This window comes from Sebastes umbrosus, chromosome 1, assembly GCF_015220745.1.
Source record: "Sebastes umbrosus isolate fSebUmb1 chromosome 1, fSebUmb1.pri, whole genome shotgun sequence".
Taxonomy (NCBI): Eukaryota; Metazoa; Chordata; class Actinopteri; order Perciformes; family Sebastidae; genus Sebastes; species Sebastes umbrosus.
Window position 1 is genome coordinate 25,966,906 of NC_051269.1, and position 27,304 is coordinate 25,994,209.

Here is a 27,304-nt window from a genome sequence, read left to right on the forward strand (position 1 = left end):
GTAGTTTTGTATCGCTGCAGGTGTCCACCCTGAAGGAGCAGCTGCAACAAGAGATGAAACGGCGACAACCTTCTCTTCCAAACTCCCTGTTGTCGGTAGGAAAGTGAGATAAAACTTAAAACCAGAAGCACCAGCACATCTAATCCAGGGAAGATCCACTCATCACGAACTGAAAAGCAATATTTACTCTCACATTCCTACAAGTATTCATAGTCTAACTGCTGTTTAAAATACAATTTGTTTTACTTTGTGACACTGAAATGAAGACACAGTGTTTTATTGAACACTTAACCTGCAGCACACACTCCGCTAATGACAGGCGAAGGGGAACGGAGCGACGTGATTCAGCAGCTGCGCTGAAAACGCCAGCAGCCTGCTGATTACTGGCAACCATCTGTACTTGATCCTTGCTCAACATCTTCCCAAACTTCCTGCTCGTATTCAAGAAGAAAACCAAAATCACCGCAAAGGATTCTCCTCCAGACAGAATCTGGATGTAGTGCAGGAACGAAAAGCTGCCAGTTTGGCTTCGATTCCTCCACATTTATATGAACAGTTGAGGACACTAAGAGGAGGAAAGGAAGGTCTTCACTGTGTGCGAGTGCCAGGAAACAAATTAATAATGAAGGAGCTGCACTGTATTTTCTCTCGGACACAGATTTGACTGATTATGTGTTGTATAGACGGCTTTATAACTGAAACAGAGACCGTAAGGCACTACAGTATGATGGTAAACTTACAGTATATGTTTTTATTAGTTTTACTAGGTGTGTATACTTTGTACTTACTGTATAAAAGGCTGACAGACTGATGATTAATAGCTGCAATATGACTTGTATGGACAATACACATGGAGGCCACATGTCTGCAGGAGAATAAACCCACTGTGTGCTCCATAATTCATGTCTTTCGTAAATACCTTTCAACGCACCGAGCTGCAGCCTCAGATTATGTTACAGTGATGACTCACGTTTGACTCAATCACACACCGAACAGCTGTAGTTAAAAAAAAAAAGTTTATTTTTTTTTTCTCAGTCTTTATAGTGACAGTTTTACAAAGCAGTAGTACAGAGGCCGTTTGTGAGATGCCTTTTTAAAGCACTTGTCGCCACTGTAATATATTTATATAAAGCTTGCTGCTTGGTTGCTATAAGCACAGATCCAGGTGGCAGTAGTACAAAAACTGAGGTCACTCACCACCTGTTTCTTCACACATCTCATGATTTATTATGGCTGGATATTGATTATTGTTTTTTCTGATGTCAGTGCACAGTGGCCGCCATCGATGAGTCGATCATCATGAGAATGACTGCTTTTCAACACAAGTACAGTAACACATCAACAAACACAAAGCATGAGATTAATACGGTACAATATGCCAAAAACAAAATAGAAAAAAGATGTTCCGCAGTTTTATGTGCATCTCTAATCTTTTTTTTAGCACCAGTGTGATGATTTTATAGCACCAGTGATTTATACAATCATCAATGTTCTTTGGAGTATATTCATCCATACACACAGGATCTACTGGGCAGACATACATGACAACAACAAAAGTGCTTTTCGCACAGGAGTAATAAGTTGTACAGGAAGAGTCAAAGTGAGGAGGAGGAGTAACTGGGAGGAAGAGGAGGTGGATGAGTGGTAGTAAAAGCGGCAGTATCTGGGCAGGTAGTGTCCCTGATCTCTGTACTCAATCAGCAGCCACCACAGCTCTTCCCACAGCTTCCTCCTATTGATTGACACTGGCCGCTCAGCGCCGCCACGCCGCAGCGAGAGAACTGGTCACGACACATGTCCGCTAAACACACAGAGGCTCAGAGTTAAAATAACAAGTCTAATGCACACACAAAAACACACATGCAGAATACACTGAACGCACCTCTGATCAGCTCTTCATGTGCACAAACAGTCCTCACGCAGACCTCCTTGTTGATGACGTACACCCGTCGCAAACTTAATGGAAACACACGTAGAGAGTCATCTTCATATCAGTCAAAACTATACTTAGAGAATAAGTCAGACAATATTGTGTATTTTTCTTGCTGTCAACTAAGAACACCTCAATGGGTCACACTGTTAAACTGGGTGACATGTTCCTTCATTACGATAAACACGGACACTGTAGTTTATCATAACGCAGTCCCACATACACCGTCCTGCTGCTGTAAAAACTCACTACAGCACCAAATATGTATTAATCCGCAGCTGAAAATAGTCCCCAACAAATACAGTATTTGCTCCTGTTTGAGAAACGTTTGCTAAAGACTACAGTGCCCCGCTGTTTTAGGATACAACTGAGCCTTTTTTAAGCATACGACTATGTAGTGGTGAACTGTTTTTAAAGATTTACATCCTCAGTAGGAACAAATTGGCTCAGGGACTGAGTGTAGTGGGCTCAGTGTGAAAGCTAGGGTGAAGATACTGGTATCATATGAAACTTAAGGAATCAAGTGGTACAAACCATGTCATGTTAGCTTGTCGGGAAGAACGCTAAATAACGCTCCAGTTACGCTAAGTTTTGGCGAGGAAAAACTGGCATGGCCATTTTCAAAAGGGTCTCTTGACCTCTGACCTCAAGATATGTGAATGAGAACAGAGTAAAAAGTATACCTTATTAGATAAAACAGATGTTGATAAACTGCATAAGTTTCAGTTAAAAAAAGGTAATAACTCACAATATATCTTATTGCAATGCTCAGCATGTCGCAAAATGTTTAAAATCGCAATAAGAGTCCCATCCCGAGCAGATAGGGTAGACAAGTTGGGGAGAGTTGATAAATGAACCAACACATTGTTGGTTTTAGTATTTTCATGGGATTTTATGACAATAAGAAATATCCTTATCCTTACTGGTACTTTAAATTTACAGGACAACCAAACAGCGATTTAGCCTTTTCCTACACATTTTTACATCTACACTGTAGAAACATAAAATGCTGCTGTAGCTAAACGGTGTTGAGTAGTCACATAAATGCATTGTACTTCCAAAAGTCCTATATTTACCTCACTGATATTTGTAGACCAAAACTCATGCATTGTCTATGAGTAAAGTATACCAATAAATTATATAAATACTGACTTTTTAACTCTCATTTTGCAAGCTGTTTGGAGAAGATTCATTTTGGAGATTGATAGAGAATTTTGAGATGTATTAGAAGCAGTTTCAATAATTAAAGGTGACATATCATGCTCGTTTTCAGGTTCATGCTTGTATTTTGGGCTTCTACTAGAACATGTTTACATACTTAAAAAAAAAAACGCATTATTTTTCTCATACTGTCCGTCTGAATACACCTGTATTCATGCTCTGTCTGAAACGCTCCGTTTTAGCGCATTTCAACGGATACATTTCAACAGCTTGGGTCCATGTATACATCCGTCAGTTTGTGTCATTCGCAACAGGAAATAAACTGGGACACATTTAGTATGTTTACGTTTAAAACTGTGGAATGGTCTAAATATTGTAAATTTGTGACATCACAAATGGACAGAAATCCTAACAGCTTGTTTCAAATGCACAGTTTCTTAATACAGGCTGTGTGTATTTCTCCATAGATTGAGTGTTTTGATACCTTTGACAATATTTATATATCACTTAAACCTGCTTTATAATATAAAAGACATGAACATTTCTCTTTTTAAAATATGGGACCTTTAAGGGAAAGTCTGAGATGGAGTTACAGCAAATGACTACAAACATCACAGAGGTTTTGACTGATAGAAGGGACAAAGAGATAATGTCATTTCAGTGCGTACCTGTAGAAGCAGAGAGCGTTGAGGCACTGCTTGCATGGCTTATGAACAGAGTAGAGTCTGGTGCAGGGATACTGCTCCTCTCTGCAATCTGGAAATCAAACACACAGCAAAATGATATCTCCACTCAAACTAAACAACGGATTATCTGTCCTCTCTTTCTTCTCTGTGGGTTTTCTTACCGAGAGGGCCGGGCTCTGTGGGCTCCGTCTCCGAATCGGTCTCTGATGTTCACATGGAAAACAGATTAACAAATGAGTTGTAGACACAATATCATGACTCAGACAGCAGGAGAGTTCAGCAGATATACCTGATTTTTCTGGGCGGACCACTGGCTCCAGTCGGACCTGCTGCTGGTAGGTTCCAGGGAGAGAGTCATGATTTTCAGAGTCTGGACAAGAAGGAGAGGAATTATAAAATACACTGATGTTTAAATAGAACATCAAGAAACATATTATATGAACCTGAAAAGGCTTTACCTGGAAAATAATCTGGCCCATAGTCCTCTGTGAAGCCATAAAATAAGCAGGAGAGAAAATAGTTTCATGAGGTCAACATTGTGAAACCAATTACAGTCAGTACAACAAGCACTGCACCATATAAAATAAACCACCTGCACGTCAAAACTGAACAAAACAAGCAGTTTGCGAGGGTGTAATGCACGACTTCATATGAAAGATGTTTAAAAATAATGACATGCAGAGTGGTCAAAGTGCTATTTACAACAGTTGCTATGCTGGTGGTAAATAACAAAGTGAGGAGAAGCGAACTCCTCGAGGCTAGGTGACACATCAGAGGACAACAAGAAATGGAGAACAGATGTGCAGCAGAGCTCTGATATAAACCGATGCTGAGCTGGAACAATCAAGGCCAATATTCTCTTAACGAACTCACCCAGAAAAGGAAACGGTTCCTGGTACTGAGCCTGGGCGAGCAGCAGAGCTGTTGACGTTTCACAACAATAAAGTAATCACAAAAGATGGGGTGATGAGTGAAATACAGGGGAGGGAAACACAGGAATTACAAGTACTTTGAATACTGTAACTGAGTACCTTTATTATACACTAGTACTTTTTTCAGGTGTTTTTTCTCAATTCTACTTTTGATTTTTAAATTGCTTTTGTTTTAACACTGTCTTTATTGATTTTCAATATTAGACAAGGGCAAAAAAAATATACAAATTAATTAATAAAGAAATAAAATAAATAATAATAATGAAAAAGAAAATGAAAAAGAAAAACATGGTAACAGATTAAAAAAATATAATTGATATAATAATAATAATATATATGTAATAATAATAAATAATGGGATAAAATATAAGAAAGTTATAGTAATATTAATAATAAATTATAATTATGATAAATAAATACATGTATTAAAATAAAGTCTTACATTGTACTCTTTCTCAAAAGATAGAAAAATGCAACCCTCAGGGGTTTTGCTGCCACAGCTGTACTTGGTCTGGTATGACCAGTTACGGTGGCTATTGTTAGCTTATGTTTGCATACATACGCTGGATATTGTGTAATTGACATTACGTGCTATTGTTACACTACTTTACCATTATCCAGTAACTGACACCTGCAGCCACAGTTAGCAAAAGTTACATGAAGTCACCAGAAAAAGAGTGTATTGAATTGAGCCATGTTGTGCTTTATTGCTTTTTAATATAGCTTGTCCTTTGTAAGAGAAAAAAATGTTATTTCGTCTTTGAAAACTATAACTATAACTAAACTATAATAGCTTTTGCTGCTCAAACATTCCTGGCACTGGGCCTGGTACTGCCGGGATAATGGAAAAATGCTAAAACGTAGTGTAACAGTAGCACATGACATAATGTCAGTGAAGTGACTCAGAAATATCAGTTAAGCAACAATAAAATACACTACTGGTCATACCAGACCAAGTGAGGCTATAGCATCAAAAACCCAGCTGTAACAGAGTGACAGCGTGTTTTATTTTGTTATGAATTCAACTTTTCATTTCTGAGCAACATGTTCTCATCCCAACTCGTCACATACCGCGGCTTTGTTACGCCCTGTGGCGTCACTTTAGGATTAGGCAAAAAAACACTATAGTTAGGTTTACAAAAGAAATACATGGTTGGGCTTAAAACTAGCACGTTTGTTCAGTGAAAATGACACTGAACATTGTGAACGCGAGACACAAACAAACAGCTGATTGTAGCGTGACGCACAGGACACAAACAGCGGTCCACTGGATGAAAGCCTTGTGTTTGTTGTGTTAAACTATGTCACCCCAGTCCCGCCGCACTTTCTCGGCGCGAGTTGATAGAACGCCCGATGCGTTTCATACCAGCGCTAAAGGGTGCCTTGTGCGTCGGTATCTAACGTCTAACGGCCGTGACAAATCCGCCTCGGTATTTGACGCCCTGGGAATGAGAACGGGCTGTATCTGGATGTGGCATTTCTTCTGCTTTAAGTCCAAAACAAATCAGGTAAATATTCTATTTTAGTTTGCCTCATTGACCTTTGACCTCATGAGGAAGTCTGAGGAAGGAAACTGTCTTGTTAAAAAAAAATCTGTCACAAATTGTAGCGATGAACTGGAGAGTTAGTTAGTTAGCTGCTTGGTTGGTGTATTTATCTTTGGATAGAGCCAGGCCAGCTGTTTACAGTCTTTATGCTGACCTAAGCTACCTGCAGATTCATATTTATCGCACAAACATGAGAATGGTATCGATCTTCTCGTCTAACTCTCGGAAAGAAAGTGAAACCCCCGAACTTTAACTTCCACATTTAGTAATGAATATTTAAATTTAAGATTTGAAAGCAGGTTTTCCGGGTTGGTGCAGTTACCTGGCATGCAGATGAGCAGGAGGACTCTCATGGTCTCTGTGGGAGGTAGACTGACTTTAACACTGGAGGGGAGGTGAACAGAGTATTAATCAAAACAGAGCAACATGAGGGGAGTAAAGCTTAATAATGGATATTCATCTGAACCCTCTTCTCCTCCTCTCTTTCCTCCCTTGCCCTTCGTCACCTCTCCAACCCCCCACTGCTCTCCCCTCTCCTCCCCCCCTCCATTGGCCCCAAACAGCCACGGCAAGAGAAAGAGGGGAGAAACCTCTGACAGCAAGAATGTGGCACGTCTGTCTTCCTAAGAACAATCTCTCTGTTTTCCTACTTTTCCTCGCTGCAGCAGACGGTCTCGGGGCTGCATTCCAGGAAAAGAAACAGCTAGAGGACCCCTCAACCCCACCCCTCTTCTCCCTCAGCTTTCTTCATCCCTCCCTCCCTCCTTCTCTCTCTCTCTCTCTCCCTCCGTCTGTCTGTCTCCACATCCTTCGTTTCCCTTCTGTCGCCCTCACTGGTCATTTCCTCAAAACCTCCCCCCTCCTCCTCCTCCTCTTTTACCCCTTTTTCTTTCTTCTTCACTCCACCGAGCCTCTCAGGTTGAGTGAAAATGACATGTGGACAGAAAAACATGAACACTGACAGCATCACTGACCGTTACTTTTTTTTAAAGTCACACTGTGAAAGTGTTGCATACAGTAAAATCCATTACCTTAGCTTCCTGTAACACTCACTAAACTACTTTTCCACTTAGTGGAAAGTATGAATGCTCCTCCTCCGCTGCTGCAGCACTGCAGGCTGTTTCATACACACAACATGAAGCAGTTCATTTGTGCTTTTTTCACATCCTACACTGTCGACTTTCCTCTCTCTCTGGGACTGCATGCAGGCTTTTTTCTTTTTTTTTGTGAGGCCACAAAACGTGATTGAAACACGGTTTGCACAAGCTCTGCATGTGTATCAATAAATCAGTGAATGTGTGTGTGTGTGTGTGTTTGTGTACCAGCATCACACACACGCACACACACACACATTCTTCTTGTGCATCACAGTGGCTATCGGAAACCATATGTTTTCACAGCGCACATCTGGGAGCGATTAACCCCCCCTTCTCCCCATTGAGTCCTTCCCTTCCCAGCTACAGACCCCCATCTCCCCCACCTACACACACACACACACACACACACACACAGACACACACACACTCATTAAGAGTTTCTGAGGACAGCAACAGGAGATGCAATGCTGTCATCCATTTCCCCCCTTTTGTTTTCATGCAACTATGACAAATAAATAAACAAAATCATCTTCCCATGTGCCCTCATCGACCCCCAGCCTCTGGAAGCAACGGATTTTTTTTCTGTCTGTGTGTATGTGTGTGTGTGTGTGTTTTCCTTCTTGGCACCCTCTCTCCATTATAGTGCCATTGCTGCAGGCTGAGCTGTGAAGTCCCTCCTCCTTCTTCTCTCCAGTGAAAACACAGGACCACATGTCAGCTCTCAACAGCCATTAACATACACGCAAATTATCCCACAATTATTCGGTCTACATTAAGCTGGACTGATAAACGCTTCGGGTGCTTTAATGTCCATGAAACATGGACCAGGCTGCATGCAATCTGTGCACATAACACACCTCACATCTCCTCTGAGTTTTTTTCTTCCATAATTTTCAACCACTTAAAGTTGAGTCTTCTGAACTATCAGAGCCCACACATGCTTGAAATAAAAACAACAAAAGTAGGTCCAACTAAACTAGTTATAAAAATGCAAACACAAGACTTTTGGTTCAGAGTTTCTTACCCAACTTTGCTGCAGTTTGCTCCGACTATCCTTCAGCTCTCATGCGTCCTCTGAGTGCAGGAGGACCTCGCAGCGCCACATTGTACCACCCCGCATCTGTAGTCTCCTCCCCGTCCAGTCCCAGCCTCCAGCCCCCAGCCTCAAGCCTCCAGCCCCCGGCCCCCAGTTTCCAGCCCCCGGTCCTACCACCAACCCGCAACAAAACCACGGTGATCCCGAGACTGGCCACCTGCAGGATCAAAAGTATCGATGAGCTGACCAAACATTAGAAGGTGCTGGTTGCCATCACCGTTGCTAGGTGACCTGGTGACCTTGGATACCAGCATGTCACCATTTGTCTTAGCAGCTGAGATGTGTGAACTAATCTAAATACAGCAGCAAATCACAGATGCATTGACAGTGTCTGATGTTTATTTTATTGTTATTAAGGTCACATTAGAGTTTAAATGTCGTATTTGGCCTTTTTAGTTATTGTTAAAGGGACTGTTTGTAACTTTCAGAAATGCTTGTTAACAGCGACACCTGTGGCCGCAAAGTCAACGAAAGTCAGCGTCCTGCTCGCGCTTGCTCGCTCTACATAGACATGAACGAGCATCGCTCAAAACAGTGAGGCGACACACGTCAGCTAAAACCACAATATCACTCTATATTTCACCTGCTTGGCAGTAATGTTAGCTGACCAGACGAAGGTCTCTCCATGAATCACTGCTGATCCTAGTGTTGGCTTTTCTTTTCCTGCCTCAGCCTCCGGGGCTGGAGCAGGAAGAGAAACGTTATCGTCTCCGACCGCGGCCGGAGGAAACTGGGGAGACACCGGCACCCGGTTGGAGATGATACCGTTTGTCGCTACGGAGCTCCGTCACTTCACAAGACACGGAAAACCTCTTTTGGTCTGGAGGAGCTGCAGCATTTATTTCTGCACAAACGTCCACTGTACATTCACTAGATATTCTCAGAGCTACGAAGTCTTCTGCAGTGTGTAGTGTGTGCGCGTGAACGTGAGGTGGAGCGAGAACGAGCGCGTTGTGTGAGTGAAGACAAGCAGGCAGCGGAGCGGTCTGAACAGCGTAGCCAAACGCGAGCGCGCATGGGAAACCGACCAGGTAGATTTATACGTGTAAAAAGTTACAAACAGTCCCTTTAAAAGAACAATTTTAATCACCCCATTTTAGTTTGTGTAATTTTTAATCTGTTTAATCATCTTTTCTTTCCCTAAAGCTCCAATCTCATCTTATTAAGTGTTGTTTCCTTGAATAATTATAATAAAATATTTGACTTATTTTGCAAACACGTCTCTGCCTCATCAGTAACGAGTCTATGTGCCTTATCCATTTACCAGAAAAGTATTCAAGGTTTTGTTTAGTATTTCCTGTAAGTCCCCAGGTGGTGGTGTCGGCTGGTCTACTTCCAACTTACTGTCCTCGCCACTCTTTGCCAAACAGGCATATTTAGACAGACAGTATGAGGAAGGTTTTTTGAACATCTTTTGGGTCTTTCACTTCAGGTCTAAGTGGATGTATTGCCTGTGAGAGACACCAGTGGTGTAATGGTCATTGATGAGGTGAGTGTGCTACTAGGTAGATGGGTAGTAGGTTAACGTAGAGGAAGTGGGTACGCTCTCCTATATACTGTATTCCAATGGCTTTTTGGCTGATAGCTGGGTACACTGTAAACTGACAGAAAAAGAGTTGGGTATACTTGCATGTGCCCTCCACTACACCAACATCTACAGTATATGTAACATTTTACATGAACACCTGAACTAAACACATGATGAAACTCTTACAGAAACATCAACACTAATATCTGCCTGTGTGACAAGCTTCAACTAAACTCCGTGAAACTGCTGAAGTCATTTGAGGCTCTGTAAAATAGTGACATCTAGAGGACACTCCTACCGCTGTGGAAGTGTGTAGCCACATTTGTGACATCAAATAATAACCAATGAATACAGCTGCTGGCATTTCAACTATTTATTTACCATCAAAACAAAGACAGTTGTTGGTATGTTGGAAGATCTGAGGGAACAAATACACTGTATGTGTTTGAAGCAATTGCTAACCTGGAAAGCAGCAACAAGCTAAAAAAAAATGTTTACACACAAGAAAATCTCATTGTTTAATATGCAGCATCACATCTCCCAAGTGCACAACCATGCACACAGTAGCGTTGAAGATAAATACCTCTACTATGGTACATGTAAGACTCAGACACACACACTCTCTCGAGCATTCATACTGTACATGTGCGTTTATGTAACACCAAGTCCTCCAACCACACACACATTTCTGTGCAGAGAGTGGTAGTGGTGGTGGTGGTGGAGCTGACTGGTGTACTGGCCCCTTCAGACCTCAAAAAGCATTTTTAAAAAATCAATATATATTTCTTATCATGGAGGGAAAAGTTGTACAAGAGGACAACTGAGGTTTCAGACAGCAGCCGCCGCCTTGTCCTTGTATGTGGCCATCATTTTCTTGATCTCAGCGATTGCTTTCCCTGGGTTCAGGCCCTAAAACGAAGACCAGACAGACGAGAAAAGAGCAGTAAGAAACAGCACATGCTGTCTATATTCGAGGGGCACGAGATCTACATGAAGCTGCAGGTGTGCATGTAGCTGCAGGTGTGTTACCTTGGGGCAGGTCTTGGTGCAGTTCATGATGGTGTGGCAGCGGTAGAGGGAGAAAGGATCCTGCAGCTTGGCCAGGCGCTCCTCCGTGAACTCGTCTCGCGAGTCAATCATCCAACGATACGCCTGAGAGACAACAGCATGCAACCCATTAACTCTTCATTTTTTTTTTTAATGCAGATTCAGAATTTAGATCCATTTAAAATGTTGATGTGCTCAGACACACACCTGCATCAGCACAGCCGGCCCGAGGTATTTGTCTCCGTTCCACCAGTAGCTGGGGCAGCTCGTACTGCAGCATGCACACAGGATACATTCGTACAGCCCGTCCTAACACAGGAGGAAAAAGCTATTTATTTTCATGGGACTTTTGAGAGCACTGGGAGACTTTATTACCAAAATAAAAACATTGGCTTACCAGTTTCTGTCTGTTCTCAACAGACTGCAGGTACTGCTCCTTCCCTTCGTTTGAGTCATCCTTCTTCTTCAGGTACGGCTCGATAGACTTGTACTGGGCGTAGAAGTTACTCATGTCCTGCAAACATGATTGTACAATCAAGGATCCAGTTGACATACAAAGGTCGGAAATATATCAACAAAGAAGTGGGAAGTGTTAACTTAATATCACTGTAATATCCAGTAATATGTCACATTTAACCAGTTGTATAGCATGTGGAATTTTACAAACGAGTCTATAAATCAAAATGATCAATCTAAGCAGCAACATAAACACTTGCATTTGTTGCATATACACCAAATTCACCATGTACATATTTTTCAGAGGTAACTAAAAGTCTTTACTATCCATTACCGTGTTTTAGCTTCATTTAGTAATGTTAGAATTGGTTAAAATCATGACGAAAGAACAAAACAGATTTGGGTGATCTGTGTTTGACACACAAATAGAAATTGATGGGACTAGTGGAGGAACATCAGTTGGAGTCAGTTGAGGGGCGTGGTGGATATTTACTCACCGGCACCAGGTCCTTGACCACATACATGTGTGGCAGCGGGTAAATCTTAGACGGCTTGCTAATGTTGGTGTCAATCTTGTTGAGACAGGCGAGTGTGTTTCCCCCATTAATGTTCATTGCACAGGATCCACAAATACCTGCATTCAGACAAAAATAATAGAAGCTTTGAATATAATTTCTGAGACAAGGCAACCTAACAATACTGGACATGAGTATTTGGTTATTGTAGTGTGATAACAGATATTTTTGTTGGGAAACAAATTCAGTAAAGTAATGACGACCGTAATTATTTGGTGAATAAAAGAGGGATTGTGCAGCAATATCATAGTTTTCTTACACTTTTTTAGAGCAAACCAACTACGCATCCTTTACTTATTGCAGGCTGCAGCAACACAACTGAATAATTTTAGATTTTATGTGGTTAATACCAATCTATTAATTGACTACGACATCTACAACTACTACTACTAATTACACAGAGTTATTATTTGCCACATTTAATGATGGTTTTATCATCTAATGGCTCATGAATTTGTTACTGACCTTCTCTGCAGGAGCGGCGGAAGGTCAGAGTGGAGTCCATCTCATTCTTTATCTTGATCAGGGCATCAAGAACCATGGGACCACAACTATAAGAACAAGAACAAACCAGTCCATCAAGACAAAAAGGAGTAAAAGGCGACGACACATCTGTTGTGTTTTACTTTCCATATTTGGGACTCTTGTGGCTGCAGTAGCATATTGACCATATGCCGCTGTGAGTAGAGAGTTTCCCCTAAGCTGATCAGAGATAAGATGAAGGAAGAGGATTGGAAATATGCCAGGCTGTCAGAGCCACCTGAGTTAAGTCTACCTGACGGCTGTTGTCAGTTTGTTAATAATGCCCTCTGTTTACACGTGCTTGGGTACCGCTTTAAACTTCACTTAGAGATCAGCCTCCACCAGAGCAGGTGAACATGATCAACCAATAGCAGCGCTATTAAAAGGGGCCATATTACTGACTTTCTAATAAAAGTTAAACATCTATACACAATGGTCACAGATACTTGTTGTTTCTGACTGGATGCCAGGTGTCAAATCATTTTAAACTCAACCTCCCTATTTGTTGAGTAAGTGGCCAAAGAATAAATGCACTAATACACACCGAGATGACTTAATATAGAAAATAACGGATTGAGCTTCACCTCACCCATCATCACTGGATACCAGGACACCTTGTTGTGAATCACCACTTACGTATTTAAGCAGCTAATGAATGCTGCACATCCAGTACTGGAACTTGTCATGTCAGAGGGAAAAGCTGTGACACCTACGTGTTGAGGTCGATGTCGTAGGTCTGCATGCGGGGTTTGTCTCCTGGAGTGTCTGGGTCCCATCTGTACACCTGGAACTTCTTTATTCTGGGCTGAGCCGCTGGAGCCGCTGCTGTTTGGGCATACCGCACCGCCTGACAGCAGGGACAACAGAGAGAAAACAGGATTATATTGGTCACTTTGCATTAATACACACCACTAGACACTCTGACCAAGCAAATGTCTGTATAGTTAGATAATGAACTAACATTAACAATAATAACATTACCTGCTCATTTGAATAACTGTACCCTTATTCTTCTAAATATCAGTGCATCTTCTGTTTTCGGTAACTTAAGCATTAACCATAAACCACTTTGCAACATCAATGACCATAAAGCATTTACAAAAACAATCCAAATTACAAAAATGATCATGATTTATTGATAACCAGTTATCACTCATGATCTTAACATGACACAGTGCACTGATTTATTAAACAAACTATAGCTCTACGATTACACATGGTTAAGTTGTAAATTAATCAATTTTGTCTGGTTGTTTGTTTTTACTGGATTCTGTAACTAATATATGCCAGACTGCTTTGTTATAATTATATATATATATATATATATTGTTGTTATATATTGTTGTTTGTTTTAACTGGATTCTGTAACTAATATATGCCAGACTGCTTTATTATAATTAGCTATATATATATATACATACATACATATACATATACATATACATACATATATATATATATATATATATATATATATATATATATACACACACACATATATATATATATATACACACACACATATATATATACACACATATACATATATATGTATATGTATATATATACACATATACATATATACATAAATATATACTGTATATACATATATATATATATATATATTAGTATATACACATGTATATATATATATATATATATACATAAATATATACTGTATATACATATATATTAGTATATACATATATATATAAGTATATATATATATATATGTTAGTTAACGTTACTATAATTAGCTGAACAGTGTTTACAGGTTCGTTTCAGGACACGGTTGGTGTTTACGTGGATTTTAATCGTCTCTATTTGAAGATAAACACAGACATTAAAAGAAGTGATTAACAGGTTTAAATGTTGTTGTTGAGTCTAACTTCAGTCAGCTAACAGTAAACTAGATAACAACAGGTTAGCTAGTTAGTTCTTATCTGAGCTGGACTACAGTCACTCCAGAGTATAGACGGAGCCCTCCTCTATCAACATGACGCGTTGTATCGTTACTCTGAGCAAAGCGATGACAGAAACTCTACCTGACAATACCGGCTGATTAAAACTGTGTATTTACGGTGCTGATGTTGAACGTACCAGCAGTCCTGCCGGGCAGCGGAGCGTCATAACACCGCAGCGGCTCAAGGACGAGAGAGCAGCAGCCGACATCTTTAGTTTCACTGACCTCCACCTCCACCAGCCTGCTCTCCCAGCAGACACCGCGGCCGCGTCACAGCTCCGGTGGAAGGGAGCGCGTGTTTTCTCTAACCAACGTCTCCCGCCTTTAGAACCACGCGCACACAAGAAGAGCGTGGTGTTTTATAAGTTTGACATGCTTGTGACAATTTTGTTCTATAGTTTGTGTACCCAAAAGAATAAATAGAAAGCGATTTCTGAAGAAATTGCGGTGTGAATGCTGGTTGCTGAAGAGCTGCCTTAAATGTTGTTAGAAGAAGGTGAAGTAGTAGGAATAGATGGAAAAAGTGGGAATGGGTTGAATTTGTATGAAGAAGGATACAGACTCAGATTCAGAAAAATATGAATCAGTAAATACATGTTGTAATTGAATGAAAAGTAGCTGAAGCATTATAAATAGTGAGTTCCCTGTTAAGAAAGTTACCATCTGGGGCTTTTATTTTGAAAAACTAGATGAATCCCTAGTTTCCTGTTAACATACAATGAGAGTTGGGGGCTTTTATTTTGTAAAACAAGTCTCATTGGGAGCTTCCTGTCAGAAGTTTTATTTTGAAGGGATGGGTTAGGGGGAGGCATAATTAGACTATCTGATGTCAATGTTCCATAAGAAAGAGGTATGATAGGCCTCATTGTGAGCCTCCTGTTATGATACAGTCACTCTAAAATTCTGAAAATATGAAAGTTATGAATGAGAAAAATAATAGCGCACCGATCCCAATTGAGCTGAACGTTTTGATGTTTGAATGGAGTTTCTATGTTGAAAAATGTGGAACGAGTAGCGTTTCGAAAAAAGGGTAGGCCTACCGAAAAAGAGCATATGTTGTGAATGCTTCCAGCATGATGATTCCAGAATGCTTCCAGCATGATGATTCCAGAATGCTTCCAGCCCCGGGCGGAGCAGAGGACACCCCGCACACACAAGATGTCTCGGCTTTTAAATCGAACGAACCCAGTGCTCCTCTGTCAGTCGTAGCACGGCGTGTGAAATTGAACTCACATAACAGTGTGTGGAGCTGAGCTATAAGGTCACTTATATAGTGTTCATTCTGTAAAAAAAAAAAAAGGAGACTGCGGTGTTAAGTAGTTCACTTGAAGAACAGACATGGTATTCCTGACGTTGCCTCGTTGGATCAGAAGCCGTGGACCTGACAGATACTGGAAAGTTCAAGAAATTGTCAGAAATGCACGGGTAAGGCCACGACTACTTCCTGGAGGAGAAGGGGCTAAACTGTCTCCATACACTGTCTAAATGCTGTGATATGTATCACAGTGTAGTCTAAGTGGTAGTTACATCTGAAACGCTGTTTTAACTCATTTGTTATATTTTCCTCGTTGTGTAGACATGACCCACGCTGTTTGATTGGGTTATAGAGATATCTCATCATTATGATCTAATATTAAAGCATAATGATATTAATGTTCTTGCTTCCTGTCTGTTCCTCCTGCAGCACTTCAGAGGCAGGAAGAACCGCTGCTACGGTCTGGCTGTGAAGGCGGTCACGAGAGCTTTCGTCTACGCCACTAAAGCAAGGAGGGTCAAGAAACGCAACATGAGGACGGTGAGACACTTAATAATACTCTAATATATATATAGATATGTCCTCTACAACAACAAAAACATGGCTGGTAACACAGGCTACAGTCTCAATGAGATTTAATTTATAATATCTGAAAAAGCTTCTAATTACTGTGTACTTACTACCTTTCTCTGTACAGGGACAAGTGTATGCCTCACTTGAAAAGAGTCTTTGGGAATGATGGGGACATTGTGTTTTACCAAACCACATTATGTGAAGCAGTGCATGCTGTAGACAGTCACTGTGCAGCAGATGATTGATTGATTGATTGATTGATTGATAGAATGAATGAATGAATGAATCATTTGCTTAATTATAATACAGTACACGAATGTGGATCCAGTCATATTCATCAGGATATTGCAATAAAGTCACATGACTTATTTCCATTGTGGCCCTGTGAGGCTATAGGAGACCGGCAGGGGAAGGGGGTGACATGTAAAATCTAGCTGTCCTTCCAATCCCAGTTTCATCTGTGTGTGTTCAATGTTTACAGTATGGGCATGTTGACTTCTTGCAAAGATTGATATTGTATTTAATTGAGCAAGGTAATCAATATAATTTATTTTCTTGTGCTCTTATTTCTTCAGCTCTGGATCACACGCATTGCAGCAGCGTCACGAGAGCACGGCATGAAGTACCCCGCCCTCATTCATAACCTCACCAAGGTTAGTTGTGCTGATTATTGCACCCGTCCTCTCTACGTTCTTAATGCTGTTTGTTCACTCTATCTCTATGCGATGACATATTTCCTCTCTTCCTCCATACAGACCAGCGTTCAGCTCAATCGACGCGTGATCAGCGATCTGGCCGTCACAGAACCTCGGTCGTTCCTCTCACTTGCAAAGCTGGCGCGGGCTCGCCAACAGGAAGGCTTCCGTGCAGCGCTGGGTGACGGCAAAGAGCCTTCTGGTGTCTTCTCCCGCGTTGTTATGCTACAGTAAAGGACTTTCTGTAGATACAGATTTCCAATTGTTATGTGGTTTGAAGAAAGCCGGTCTTGGATTGTGTTCATGAAACAGTCAGTCAGGCACACACTCACCTCCTTGCTTTTGCAGTTTTCACACACAGATCACTAGACCTGTGTCACATGGGTTAGCCCCACACTGATGTAAAATCTCCTTGTTAGGTAGATTTTAAACAGAGTTACCAAAAGAGAAATGACCCTGAAGTAGAAAAGGGATCCAATATCTTGCTCAAGGACTCTCCAGCAGAACAGATGATTACTGTTGCATTGCCTTGATCCCTGACCTTGAAGGACAGTTTCTCCACTCACTGTGCCACCCTGCACCCATGCTGCGATTGTGTTGTCCAAAAGCAATGCACCCATGAAAACAGATTTGACAAGTTTATGCCTTTTCCTACTATTATGGCCCTTGCTGACTATGCTGGTAATGGGCAACTCCTAAATACGGTTGTACAGGCGACCCATTTTAAGTAAAGTTTAGATTCAATAGAAGAATCATTTTGAAATTGTGCCCTCTATATCATCCCAAGGTCATAATCCAAGATAGCAGCTGACATTAAACAGCATAGCAATTGTTTGTCCTCCACAGACAGCCCTGCTTCTGCTCCGTTCACTGATTTCAATCCAACACCTCTATCATGTTGACTTTCTCCGGCTACAGTGTCACTTACAAAATACTCCACTGCAGCCGTCCTGATTACCTCCAGTATCGTGATAGAGGATGTGATTATCAATTCCCATAAACCTCCTTCAGTTTGCATATGGAACCTTTTTGTTAAGTTATTATTTGATGCTGATTGTGACTTTTCTGGAGGCTGGGAAGAAGAGTGACCTCAAGCTTTTTCATGTAATGACCTTTGTCTCTGTGTAAATATATATTTTGCATTTTGTTGTGGCGAAATTATCCTCTGAATGTTTAGTTCATTAAACATTTTGATATAATTTATATTTTATCGTCCTGTCTTGATTCTATTTAAACATGTTAAGGATGTAATTTTTAGATATATTTTGTTCTAGACTAGTCATTTGTAGCTTCCGTGTTGACTTCTATGTCCCTACAAATGTTCTTCTGTTATGGCCATGATCGTACACACTAGTAGGGCTGCACAATTAATCAAAATTTTATCAAAATCGCAATATGACCTACTACAATTTTCAAATCGCAGGATGAGGAGGAAATCACAATATTTGTTAAAGGTGAAATGTGTGTCAAAATACCACTTTAAATAACATATTGGGGTGCTGCAGAGATGTCATTGCCTACATATCATATTCTACTGACTTAAAAGGACTGTTTGAAACTTCTTACATGTATAAATCATTGCGGGTCGGTGTCCCAAGCGCGCTCGCGTGTGGCTACGCTGTTCAGACAAGACTCCAACACAAACTACACGGAAGCACCAAAACCAAAAAGTTCTATCTAGTGAAGCCTGTCTTGCAAAACAGTGTTGGCCGCGGTCAGAGGACGCGGGGGAGACCGTAGCTTTGGTCTCCAGGACCGGAGTCTCTCCTGTACTCTGCTCCTCTGCTTGCTTGCCTGCCTTCACTCACACACCGCGCTCGTTCTCGCTCTCTCGCTCCACCTCTACCCGTGCATGCACGCACACTCCACACTGCAGGAGAGTTAGTAGCTCTGAGAATTTCTAGTGAATGTACAGTGGACGTTTGTGCAGAAATAAATGCTGCAGCTCCTCCAGACCAACAGAGGTTTCCCGTGTCTTGTGACGCGACGGGGCTCCACAATGAGTTACGTTATCGTCTCCGACCAAAACTCCGGTGTCTTCCCTGTTTCCTCCGGCCGCGGTCGGGAGGCTGAGGCAGGAAAAGCCAACACTAGGATCAGCATTGATTCATGGAGAGACCTTCGTCTGATCAGCTAACATTACTGCCAAGCAGGTGAAATATAGAGTGATATTGTGGTTTTAGCTGATGTGTGTCGCCTCACTGTTTTGACGGATGCTCGCTAACATTCAGGTAGCGCGTGCACACGGGCGAGCGCGAGCAACAGGACGCTGACTTTCGTTGACTTAACGGCCACAGGTGTCGCTGTTACAACCAATTTCTGATTCTTACAAACAGTCCCTTTAAGATAACATCTTTGTTTGGTACAGATCCCTGCAAAAAAAACACATCATAATAATTGTAATATGTTGTCTAATGAAAATGAGAAAAAAACGATGTAAAAATTATCATACCCTCTGATATCGCAATTTCAATATCAGTCAAAAATATTGCAATTAGATATTTTTTTAAAATCGTGCCTCCCCTCACAATAGGAACAGTATCAAATATATTAGAAGACACGATCTTTATTCAGTCAACCAGTGGTATTTGAGAAGCACAAACACCAACAGGTTTAAAGTCTAACCACAGCTCCCAACATTTAGTCCTGATGAATGCTCCTGAGATACAAAACACACTAATCACTAATGTCAATGACCTATGTGTGACTTTCAAAACCAGAAACAGCCTGATGCAACCAAAAGAAAACCCTGTCCTTTCTTGTGAATGGTGCTTTATTTTGACCCTCTGCAGCTACCTTACTAAAGTGGGCGGGACTACATGAATGACCTCTAGTGAGGAGAATTGTATGAACAGCCAATCAGAAGAAGGAGTACTCGTCACCAGCCAATCAGCGTCTCAGTTATTCTGCTCTCTATTGCACATGTGCAGAAGGTTGCAGCATGACACGCGTGTAGAGGAAGTGCACAGTGACAGGAGGACCGGAGCAGCTGCAGCCTCTCGCTCCACTCACACTACCGGCTAAACTGTGCTTTATATATTCCCGTTAAAATGTCGTGGCTGTTCGGCCTGAACAGAGGGCAGCCTGAGGTTCCTCCTGGTCTTCAGCCTCCTCCTCCTCCTCCTCCACCGGCTGGAGGCTCCAGCGGCGGAGGAGACAAACCCAAGGACAAATGGAGCAACTTCGATCCCACCGGGCTGGAGAGAGCTGCTCAGGCGGCCAAGGAGCTCGACAAGTCCCGTAAGTTGTTCTGCAGCAGCAGCAGCAGCAGCAGCTCCTCCATGGAGGTCACCTATACTGGAGGTTTCTCCTGATTATTACTGCACACAGAGAGGCATGATGATGCTCCAGCATCCAGCTCCTCTCTGGATCATGGTGATGCTGCAGCTTAAATAATGAGGCCCACACACTCAGCCAACATCTGTACATGCACATTTAATGTCATCTTTGTGAAAGTGTTTATGAGAACAACACTGTGCTGCTCTCAGCTTCATTCAAACTACTAGACTGGGGTTCAAAGGTCATCACCTTGCAGTCTGGCTTGCAACACCCAAAATCCACCTGTTTCACACACACATGCAGTGGTCCAAATACGGTTTCTGTCTTGTTTTGTGTTAATTATTCAAGCATTTTCCATATCATACATATCACATCACTGAAAATCTCCATGTTTGAAGCCAACATCTGTACATGTACATTTAATGCCTTTACTGCACACAGAGAGGCATGATGATGCTCCAGCATCCAGCTCCTCTCTGGATCATGGTGATGCTGCAGCTTAAATAATGAGGCCCACACACTCAGCCAACATCTGTACATGCACATTTAATATTATCTTTGTGAAAGTGTTGGTTGCTTTATGAGAACAACACTGTGCTGCTCTCACCTTCATTCAAACTACTAGACTGGGTTCAAAGGTCATCACCTTGCAGTCTGCCTTGCTACACCCACATTCCACATACATACAATGGTTCAACACTTCTTTCTATCTTGTTTTGTGTTCATTATTTTAAGCATTTATAGTTTGATCCCTGTAAATCTCCATATTTGAAGCCATCACATCTCTCCTCTCTCCTCCTTCCAGGACATGCCAAAGAAGCTCTGGATTTGGCTCGAATGCAGGAGCAGAGCACTCAGATGGAGCATCAGAGCAAAATGAAGGTACGAAACTACTGCTTCCCTCCTCATCTGCTGCAGGACACCACTGCTTTTCCAGGGAATTAAGTTGATTTTGCCAGTGCTAATTTACATAAACTAATGAATATGTTACTAATCATGTCATTTACTGGATGGGGGATGGTGCTGAGAGATGTAGCAGAGTTGCATTGAGCGTGGATACTTCACATCTTTATTTTTTTTAGTCTGTGCTGCAGTTTGACAATCAGAATTGTCAGCGACACAGCTGGTCACGTATGAGAATTATTATCAGAACTATTCATCAGTTTTTAAATCGTTTCTTCTGTCGCTGCAGTTTATCATGTGAAAGTTAAATATTGGAGAAAAATAGAGAGAATAGAAAAAGTATGTTCAGTAAATATTGCACATTATTTACTGGGTCATATGACTCTGTTGGAGCTTTTTCTTTGCTCTGCATCTGGATAATACCAGACACATTTTGATTGCACAACTTCTCATGGCATTGTTGATGAAGGTTTTGACATGTGGATGATGTGTTTATGCTTGTCAGTCTTTTTGAGGACTTTTATAGCACAACCCAGCTAGGGCTGGGTGATATGAAAAAAAATCAAATATCACAATATTTTTGACCTAATACTTCGATATCGATATTGTAAGGTTGACCACTAGTGCTTTACCTTCATATTTACACAATGAGATTATTTTTACTGTAATGCAGCCTTTAAAACCATATACCATATTACGATATATAAAATCTAAGACGATATCTAGTCTCATATCACTATATCGATCTAATATCGATATATTGCCCGGCCCTACAACACAGTTAATCGTGTGGTTGCAATGGATTAAAATGTTCACCAGTGTGTTACTGTGGTTTAAAAGATGTTTGTCATCCTCTTGTGCTCATCAGGAGTACGAAGCAGCAGTTGAGCAGCTCAAAGGCGACCAGATACGAGTCCAGGGAGAGGAGAGGAGGAAAACTGTTAACGAGGAGACCAAGCAGCATCAAGCGGTGAGAACAGACATGCTTTTCTTTTAGTATTTTAAGAACAATTAGAGGTATGCTGCAGCTGTGAACTAGACGTTGGTTGTTTTCTGCCCCATTACAGAGAGCTCAGTTTCAAGATAAGCTGGCCAGACAGCGATATGAGGACCAACTAAGGCAACAGGTGAGGTCATCTCCTACCTATCTAGTGTAAAATGCTTTAAAATTGAGACGCACTACCAACATCTTTTTTCTCTCTGTTTTCAATAGCAAGCCCTGAATGAGGAGAACCTTCGCAGGCAGGAGGATTCTGTACAGAAACAGGAGGCCATGAGGAAAGGTACCAGATTCACCGATGACAGGATCCTGTAAAAAGTTTGAAGATGTTGAGCGGTGGTTTCAAGTTGTGTGTCGTGGTTTTTATAGCTACGATAGAGCACGAGATGGAGCTGAGGAACAAGAACGAGCTGCTGCGTATAGAGGCTGAGACTAAAGCACGAGCCCGCGTGGAGCGAGAGAACGCCGACATAATCCGCGAGCAAATCCGTCTGAAGGCTGCAGAACACAGACAGACCGTCCTGGAGTCTATAAAGTAAGACACATTGACTCATTTATGGATTCAAACTTCAGTATTTATGATGGTGATGATTAGATGAAGTGTATTGATGGTTCTTGGCGTCCTGAATCATGTAAATGTTGGAGGAATATTTAATAAAGTATATAACAGCTCTCTCAGGATAAAAGTTCTAACTTATCTTAGAAGTGATCAGTTTTGTATGTAAAGTAACTGGTTAATCGACAGTTGCATCTTGTAAACGCCCCAAAGGCATGCTGACAGTTGATGTGTATTTGCTTTTAGGACTGCAGGCGCTGTGTTTGGAGAAGGATTCAGGGCCTTTGTGTCAGACTGGGACAAAGTCACAGCCACGGTGAGACTTCTGAGACTTCATCCACAGTCAATTTAGTCAATGATTATATTATAAATGCATAATTAAAGCTGAATTTATCTCTGAATTTCACTGATGAGAGACAGACTGGGCAACCAAATGAGTTCTCTGAAATACAATCTCTTCTACAAAATTAAAGGTCGACCGATTAATCAGTTGGACAGGATGCTTTACAAACTATCGTCATTGGCGGAACTTGGCACTGATAACGGCCGATGGCTGTAAATAGAAATACCAACACAACAATCTTTCTATTACACGTATTTGCATTTGCTAGAATTACGCCATTAATGACAACCTATATAGACCGAGAGTAACCACACATTTCCATATAAATGTTTGGACTGTCGGTGTGGGCAAACTGAAATAGCTTTAGATTGAGTTTAAGGCTGCAGCTAACCATCATTTCCATTGTCGATTAATCTGTCGATTATTTTCTTGATTAATTGATTAGTTGTTTGGTCTATAAAATGGTGAAAATTGTCGATCAGTGTTTCCCAAATTCCAAGATGACGTCCTCAAATGTCTTGTTTTGCCCACAACTCAAAGATATTCAGATTACTGTCATAGAGGAGTAAAGAAAACAGAAAATATTCACATTTAAGAAGCTGGAATCGGAGAACTTTGACTTTTTTTCTTAAAAAATTACTCAAACTGATTAATCGATTAACAAAATAGTTGGCGATTAATTTAATAGTTGACAACTAATCGTTAATCGTTGTTAATTTCTCACAGTGACCAGTATGTGAATGTTGTGTAACTGTTCCATCTTACCACCAGGTGGCAGGACTGACCCTTTTAGCTGTGGGAGTTTATTCAGCCCGAAACGCCACAGCGGTGGCGGGACGTTACATTGAGGCCCGGCTCGGGAAGCCGTCACTAGTGCGGGAAACGTCCAGATTCACCGTCGCAGAGGCAATCAAGCATCCAGTCAAGGTAACAAATTAGCAATTGATCCTTTGCTTATTTCGTTAACTGCAGATTAAAATATGTTAATAACACTTTCTCTGTTAACTATTTAGACGGTCAAACGGCTGAAGAGCAAACCTCAGGATGCCCTCGAGGGAGTTGTGCTCAATGTAAGTAGACATCAAAGTCTTTACAACAGGATGTAACCAACATGCATTTTTAAAGTAACCACTTGACATAAACGCATCTTTCTATCTCTTAGCCGTCCCTGGAAGAGCGTGTACGTGACATCGCCATAGCAACAAGAAACACGAGGCAGAACCACGGCCTGTACAGGAATATCCTCATGTACGGCCCTCCTGGCACGGGCAAAACTCTCTTCGCTAAGGTATACCTGCCGACTGAACGATGTAAACATTTACATACATGGAAAATGTTGTTTTTTCTAACTGTGAGGCATTTCTTCTTCCATCGAGTAGAAGCTGGCAGTGCATTCTGGGATGGACTACGCAATTATGACTGGTGGTGACGTGGCACCCATGGGCCGTGATGGTGTGACAGCCATGCACAAAGTGTTTGACTGGGCTGGCACAAGTCGACGCGGGTAGGCTACTTGATTTTATATGAAATGGACAAATATACAAACGGCAATACTGTCCACTCCAGATATAATATCATTGTGTTTTTATCCTGTTACAGACTTCTGCTTTTTGTTGATGAAGCTGATGCATTCCTTCGCAAGAGATCCACTGTAAGTCTGCATGTATTTCATTTTCCAGATACCTAAAAAATAATGTTTCCTACCTTTTTAAATTCTCCTTGACATATCTACATAACGTGAAATCTTTGCTCTTTTTTGTAGGAGAAGATCAGTGAAGACCTCAGAGCCACTTTGAATGCATTCTTGTATCGCACCGGAGAGCAGAGCACCAAGTAAAAAAATATTTATATTCTGTACAAATTAAACCTTAAAGGGATAGTTCAAGTGTTTTTGAAGTGGGGTTGTATGAGGTACTTATCCATAGTAGGTGTATTACTTAAAGTAGATGACGGTTGCCATGCCCGCAGTTTGGAGAAAGCAATGTACTGACAGAAAAATGGATTTTAGCCCCCTAAAAGAAAGGCTCACCTAAAAAAGTTGATAGTATAAATAATAATAGTATAGATAAGTTTCACTTTCAGTTCAGTTCTCCATCGGAAAGGAGAAGGAAAGGGCTGTCTTATGGCAAGATAAAGCCATGAAAATATTGTAAATATTGCATACACTTAAACAGATATTGATTTTTTTTAGGTGAGCATTTCTTTTAGTTGGCTAAAATACGTTTTTCTGCCATCCCTGTCCACTGTACTGCTTTGCTCCTGTGTCTCTTCTTCTGTCTGTTTCTCCAAAGTGGTGGCGTGCCGACCGCCATCTACTGTAAGCAATACACCTACTAGAGATAAGTATCTCATACAACCTCACTTCAAAACACCCAAACTATCCCTTTAAGTGTGTGATACACTTTATTTTACCTTGCCTCGGCTACTTCCCTGCACATCACTAAGCCGCTCGATGTCTGTGTTTTTTCCAACAGGTTCATGCTGGTGTTGGCCAGTAACCAACCAGAGCAGTTCGACTGGGCCATAAACGATCGTATCGATGAAATAGTGAATTTTGCTCTGCCGGGTCCTGAGGAGAGGGAGAGGCTGGTGCGGTTGTACTTTGACAAATATGTCCTGGAGCCCGCCACAGGAGGGAGGCAGTGAGTACAATCCTCAGAAACACAGCTGTAAAAATAAGGCACCAAGCCACTGTTCACTAGAGATGCATGCTGAAACAAGTAATTAGGTTCAGTCCACCATGTCTCACATGTAGATATATTAATTCAGAGTGATTTTGAGGAGTCTTATAATATTTGATAGAGTGATCATTGACTGAAAAGCTGTGTCAGGATGAGGATTAGATTCAGGCTCTTTTGAGATGAAGGCCAAGAAACAGCCTGCTGGGCATCTGGAGCGGCGCCCGCCATGCTGAGGCATTAATTACACAGAGGTCAGGTGTGTGACGGAGGGCTGAAAGGTGGGGAGCGATCCATACACGGGTCATTAGGCAATGAATTGAGCTCCAAAAACACAACAAAGTCAGAAAGAAATTGCATCCAGGCTAGCTAAACTGTGTGAAAATCATTTACTTTGTCGCCCTCTCATCTATCTGTTTCTGTGTGGTTTTGTACAGGCGGATGAAGCTGGCACAGTTTGACTATGGTCAAAAGTGCTCTGACATAGCGAAGCGGACAGGGGGCATGTCAGGTAGAGAGATCTCTAAGCTGGGTGTGGCCTGGCAGGTACGTTCATAAACCAAAAAAACGACAGTGTAAATCTTAATTTCACAATTCTTTACTTCAAAAATGCTACAAAATGTTCATTTCCGTGCAGTAAATGATTGTATAGACCACGTGTGTTGTCTCATGTTATCTTGTAGGCGGCAGCATATTCCTCTGAAGATGGCGTCCTGACGGAGGCTATGATTGATGCTCGAGTTGACGACGCCGTCAAGCAGCACATTCAGAAGATGGACTGGCTGCATGGAGACGAGGCGGCTCAGACCAAGACCCTTACACCTCCCCCGGCTGGAGCGACAGCCGGCGTGGGCAAAATGGGCTTCACTCTGCCCCTCAGCGAGGCACCTGAGGCTCAGGAGGTGATCGCCCCAATTCTCGAGATAGATACGAAACAAGAAGGTGAAAGTATACCACCTCCTTCAGACATCGACCAATCAGCAGAAGGCAAAAGTGCCGCCCCAGCTGGACAGGACTGTGACGATGCTGTCAAAGCAGAGGCTGCGACCGAAGCGGAGAGTTTAGCCCAGCCTGCTGCCCCCGCTGACAGCGAGGGCAAGAAGGAAGACAAAACTGGATCTTCTCCTCCAAAGGACGGAACTCCAGTTTGAGTCGTAGATTTATTCAGCGGGGGGCGACCTGGATTAGAAAGATTAGTGTCCCGCTCCTTTAACTAGTCAGTTTATGTCTTAACGTCTGTTGGACTGTCTGTGACAGAAGATGAGTTCAGCCGGTCGGGGAAGATAATTAATTAACTTTACAAAACACAAATGACGCCTGAGACTCTTTGATTCTAATATATAATGTATACATTGTAAAAGTCTACTTTACATGGAAACCAGACTGTGTGTCGGTAATAACAGTATATAAGTGTTGTGCACGGATGAGTGTCTCTGTTGAAATGATTAAATGGATCTGTGTTTTTATAAACGGCAGAAGTTC

At 41.6% G+C, this 27,304-nt stretch overlaps 5 protein-coding genes across 10 annotated transcripts in view; 3 read left to right on the forward strand and 2 right to left on the reverse strand.

Moving 5' to 3' along the window:
• The window catches only part of LOC119492684 (rootletin-like), a 30,748-nt gene extending 29,849 nt beyond the window's left edge, over positions 1-899 (forward strand). For 4 of the 6 annotated variants that reach the window (XM_037777380.1, XM_037777348.1, XM_037777339.1 and 1 more), the window contains 2 exons: positions 21-95; positions 320-899. In XM_037777380.1, the coding sequence (XP_037633308.1) occupies positions 21-95; positions 320-343 (99 nt within the window). In that variant the 3' untranslated portion in view covers positions 344-899. Of the gene's footprint in view, positions 1-20 lie in introns of all 6 variants that reach the window. The other 2 variants (XM_037777362.1, XM_037777370.1) reach the window with 2 other exon arrangements.
• Positions 900-997: 98 nt separating this feature from the next.
• mfap2 (microfibril associated protein 2) lies at positions 998-8,534 on the reverse strand. The gene is made up of 9 exons (XM_037777981.1): positions 8,378-8,534; positions 6,579-6,640; positions 4,651-4,698; positions 4,236-4,262; positions 4,067-4,147; positions 3,939-3,980; positions 3,760-3,847; positions 1,883-1,956; positions 998-1,801 (listed from the first exon to the last, which is right to left on the reverse strand). The coding sequence occupies exons 2-9, from the start codon at positions 6,607-6,609 to the stop codon at positions 1,698-1,700; spliced, it is 495 nt and encodes a 164-aa protein (XP_037633909.1). The 5' UTR covers positions 6,610-6,640; positions 8,378-8,534; the 3' UTR covers positions 998-1,697.
• Positions 8,535-10,335: 1,801 nt separating this feature from the next.
• Positions 10,336-14,844, reverse strand: sdhb (succinate dehydrogenase complex, subunit B, iron sulfur (Ip)). The gene is made up of 8 exons (XM_037777811.1): positions 14,678-14,844; positions 13,291-13,424; positions 12,521-12,606; positions 11,978-12,114; positions 11,422-11,538; positions 11,232-11,333; positions 11,007-11,129; positions 10,336-10,886 (listed from the first exon to the last, which is right to left on the reverse strand). Exons 1-8 carry the CDS (start codon positions 14,747-14,749, stop codon positions 10,806-10,808), a joined length of 852 nt encoding a protein of 283 aa, XP_037633739.1. The 5' UTR covers positions 14,750-14,844; the 3' UTR covers positions 10,336-10,805.
• Positions 14,845-15,730: 886 nt separating this feature from the next.
• On the forward strand, positions 15,731-18,268 carry mrpl20 (mitochondrial ribosomal protein L20). The gene is made up of 4 exons (XM_037778011.1): positions 15,731-15,965; positions 16,225-16,335; positions 16,944-17,021; positions 17,124-18,268. The coding sequence occupies exons 1-4, from the start codon at positions 15,879-15,881 to the stop codon at positions 17,295-17,297; spliced, it is 450 nt and encodes a 149-aa protein (XP_037633939.1). The 5' UTR covers positions 15,731-15,878; the 3' UTR covers positions 17,298-18,268.
• Positions 18,269-19,973: 1,705 nt separating this feature from the next.
• Positions 19,974-27,300, forward strand: atad3 (ATPase family AAA domain containing 3). The gene is made up of 16 exons (XM_037777476.1): positions 19,974-20,303; positions 21,148-21,224; positions 22,114-22,215; positions 22,313-22,372; positions 22,459-22,528; positions 22,615-22,780; positions 23,048-23,117; positions 23,916-24,071; positions 24,158-24,214; positions 24,307-24,432; positions 24,524-24,648; positions 24,744-24,795; positions 24,907-24,977; positions 25,619-25,786; positions 26,260-26,368; positions 26,506-27,300. The coding sequence occupies exons 1-16, from the start codon at positions 20,114-20,116 to the stop codon at positions 26,971-26,973; spliced, it is 2,067 nt and encodes a 688-aa protein (XP_037633404.1). The 5' UTR covers positions 19,974-20,113; the 3' UTR covers positions 26,974-27,300.
• Positions 27,301-27,304: the final 4 nt, after the last annotated feature.

Excerpts from the sequence above, each read along its gene's own strand:
- mfap2 (XM_037777981.1), bottom strand. The coding sequence starts at position 6,609 with ATGAGAGTCCTCCTGCTCATCTGCATGCCAG. Across the intron at positions 4,148-4,235 it reads TGGGCCAGATTATTTTCCAG|ACTCTGAAAATCATGACTCT; the intron begins GTAAAGCCTTTT and ends CTTCTTGTCCAG. Across the intron at positions 3,848-3,938 it reads CACAGAGCCCGGCCCTCTCG|ATTGCAGAGAGGAGCAGTAT; the intron begins GTAAGAAAACCC and ends TTTGATTTCCAG.
- sdhb (XM_037777811.1), bottom strand. The coding sequence starts at position 14,749 with ATGTCGGCTGCTGCTCTCTCGTCCTTGAGCCGCTGCGGTGTTATGACG. Across the intron at positions 12,115-12,520 it reads CCGCCGCTCCTGCAGAGAAG|GTATTTGTGGATCCTGTGCA; the intron begins GTCAGTAACAAA and ends GTCTGAATGCAG. Across the intron at positions 10,887-11,006 it reads GCACCAAGACCTGCCCCAAG|GGCCTGAACCCAGGGAAAGC; the intron begins GTAACACACCTG and ends TCTTCGTTTTAG.
- mrpl20 (XM_037778011.1), top strand. The coding sequence starts at position 15,879 with ATGGTATTCCTGACGTTGCCTCGTTGGATCAGAAGCCGTGGACCTGAC. Across the intron at positions 16,336-16,943 it reads AGAAACGCAACATGAGGACG|CTCTGGATCACACGCATTGC; the intron begins GTGAGACACTTA and ends TTATTTCTTCAG. Across the intron at positions 17,022-17,123 it reads TCATTCATAACCTCACCAAG|ACCAGCGTTCAGCTCAATCG; the intron begins GTTAGTTGTGCT and ends TCCTCCATACAG.
- atad3 (XM_037777476.1), top strand. The coding sequence starts at position 20,114 with ATGTCGTGGCTGTTCGGCCTGAACAGAGGGCAGCCTGAGGTTCCTCCT. Across the intron at positions 24,978-25,618 it reads ACCGGAGAGCAGAGCACCAA|GTTCATGCTGGTGTTGGCCA; the intron begins GTAAAAAAATAT and ends TTTTTCCAACAG. Across the intron at positions 26,369-26,505 it reads AGCTGGGTGTGGCCTGGCAG|GCGGCAGCATATTCCTCTGA; the intron begins GTACGTTCATAA and ends GTTATCTTGTAG.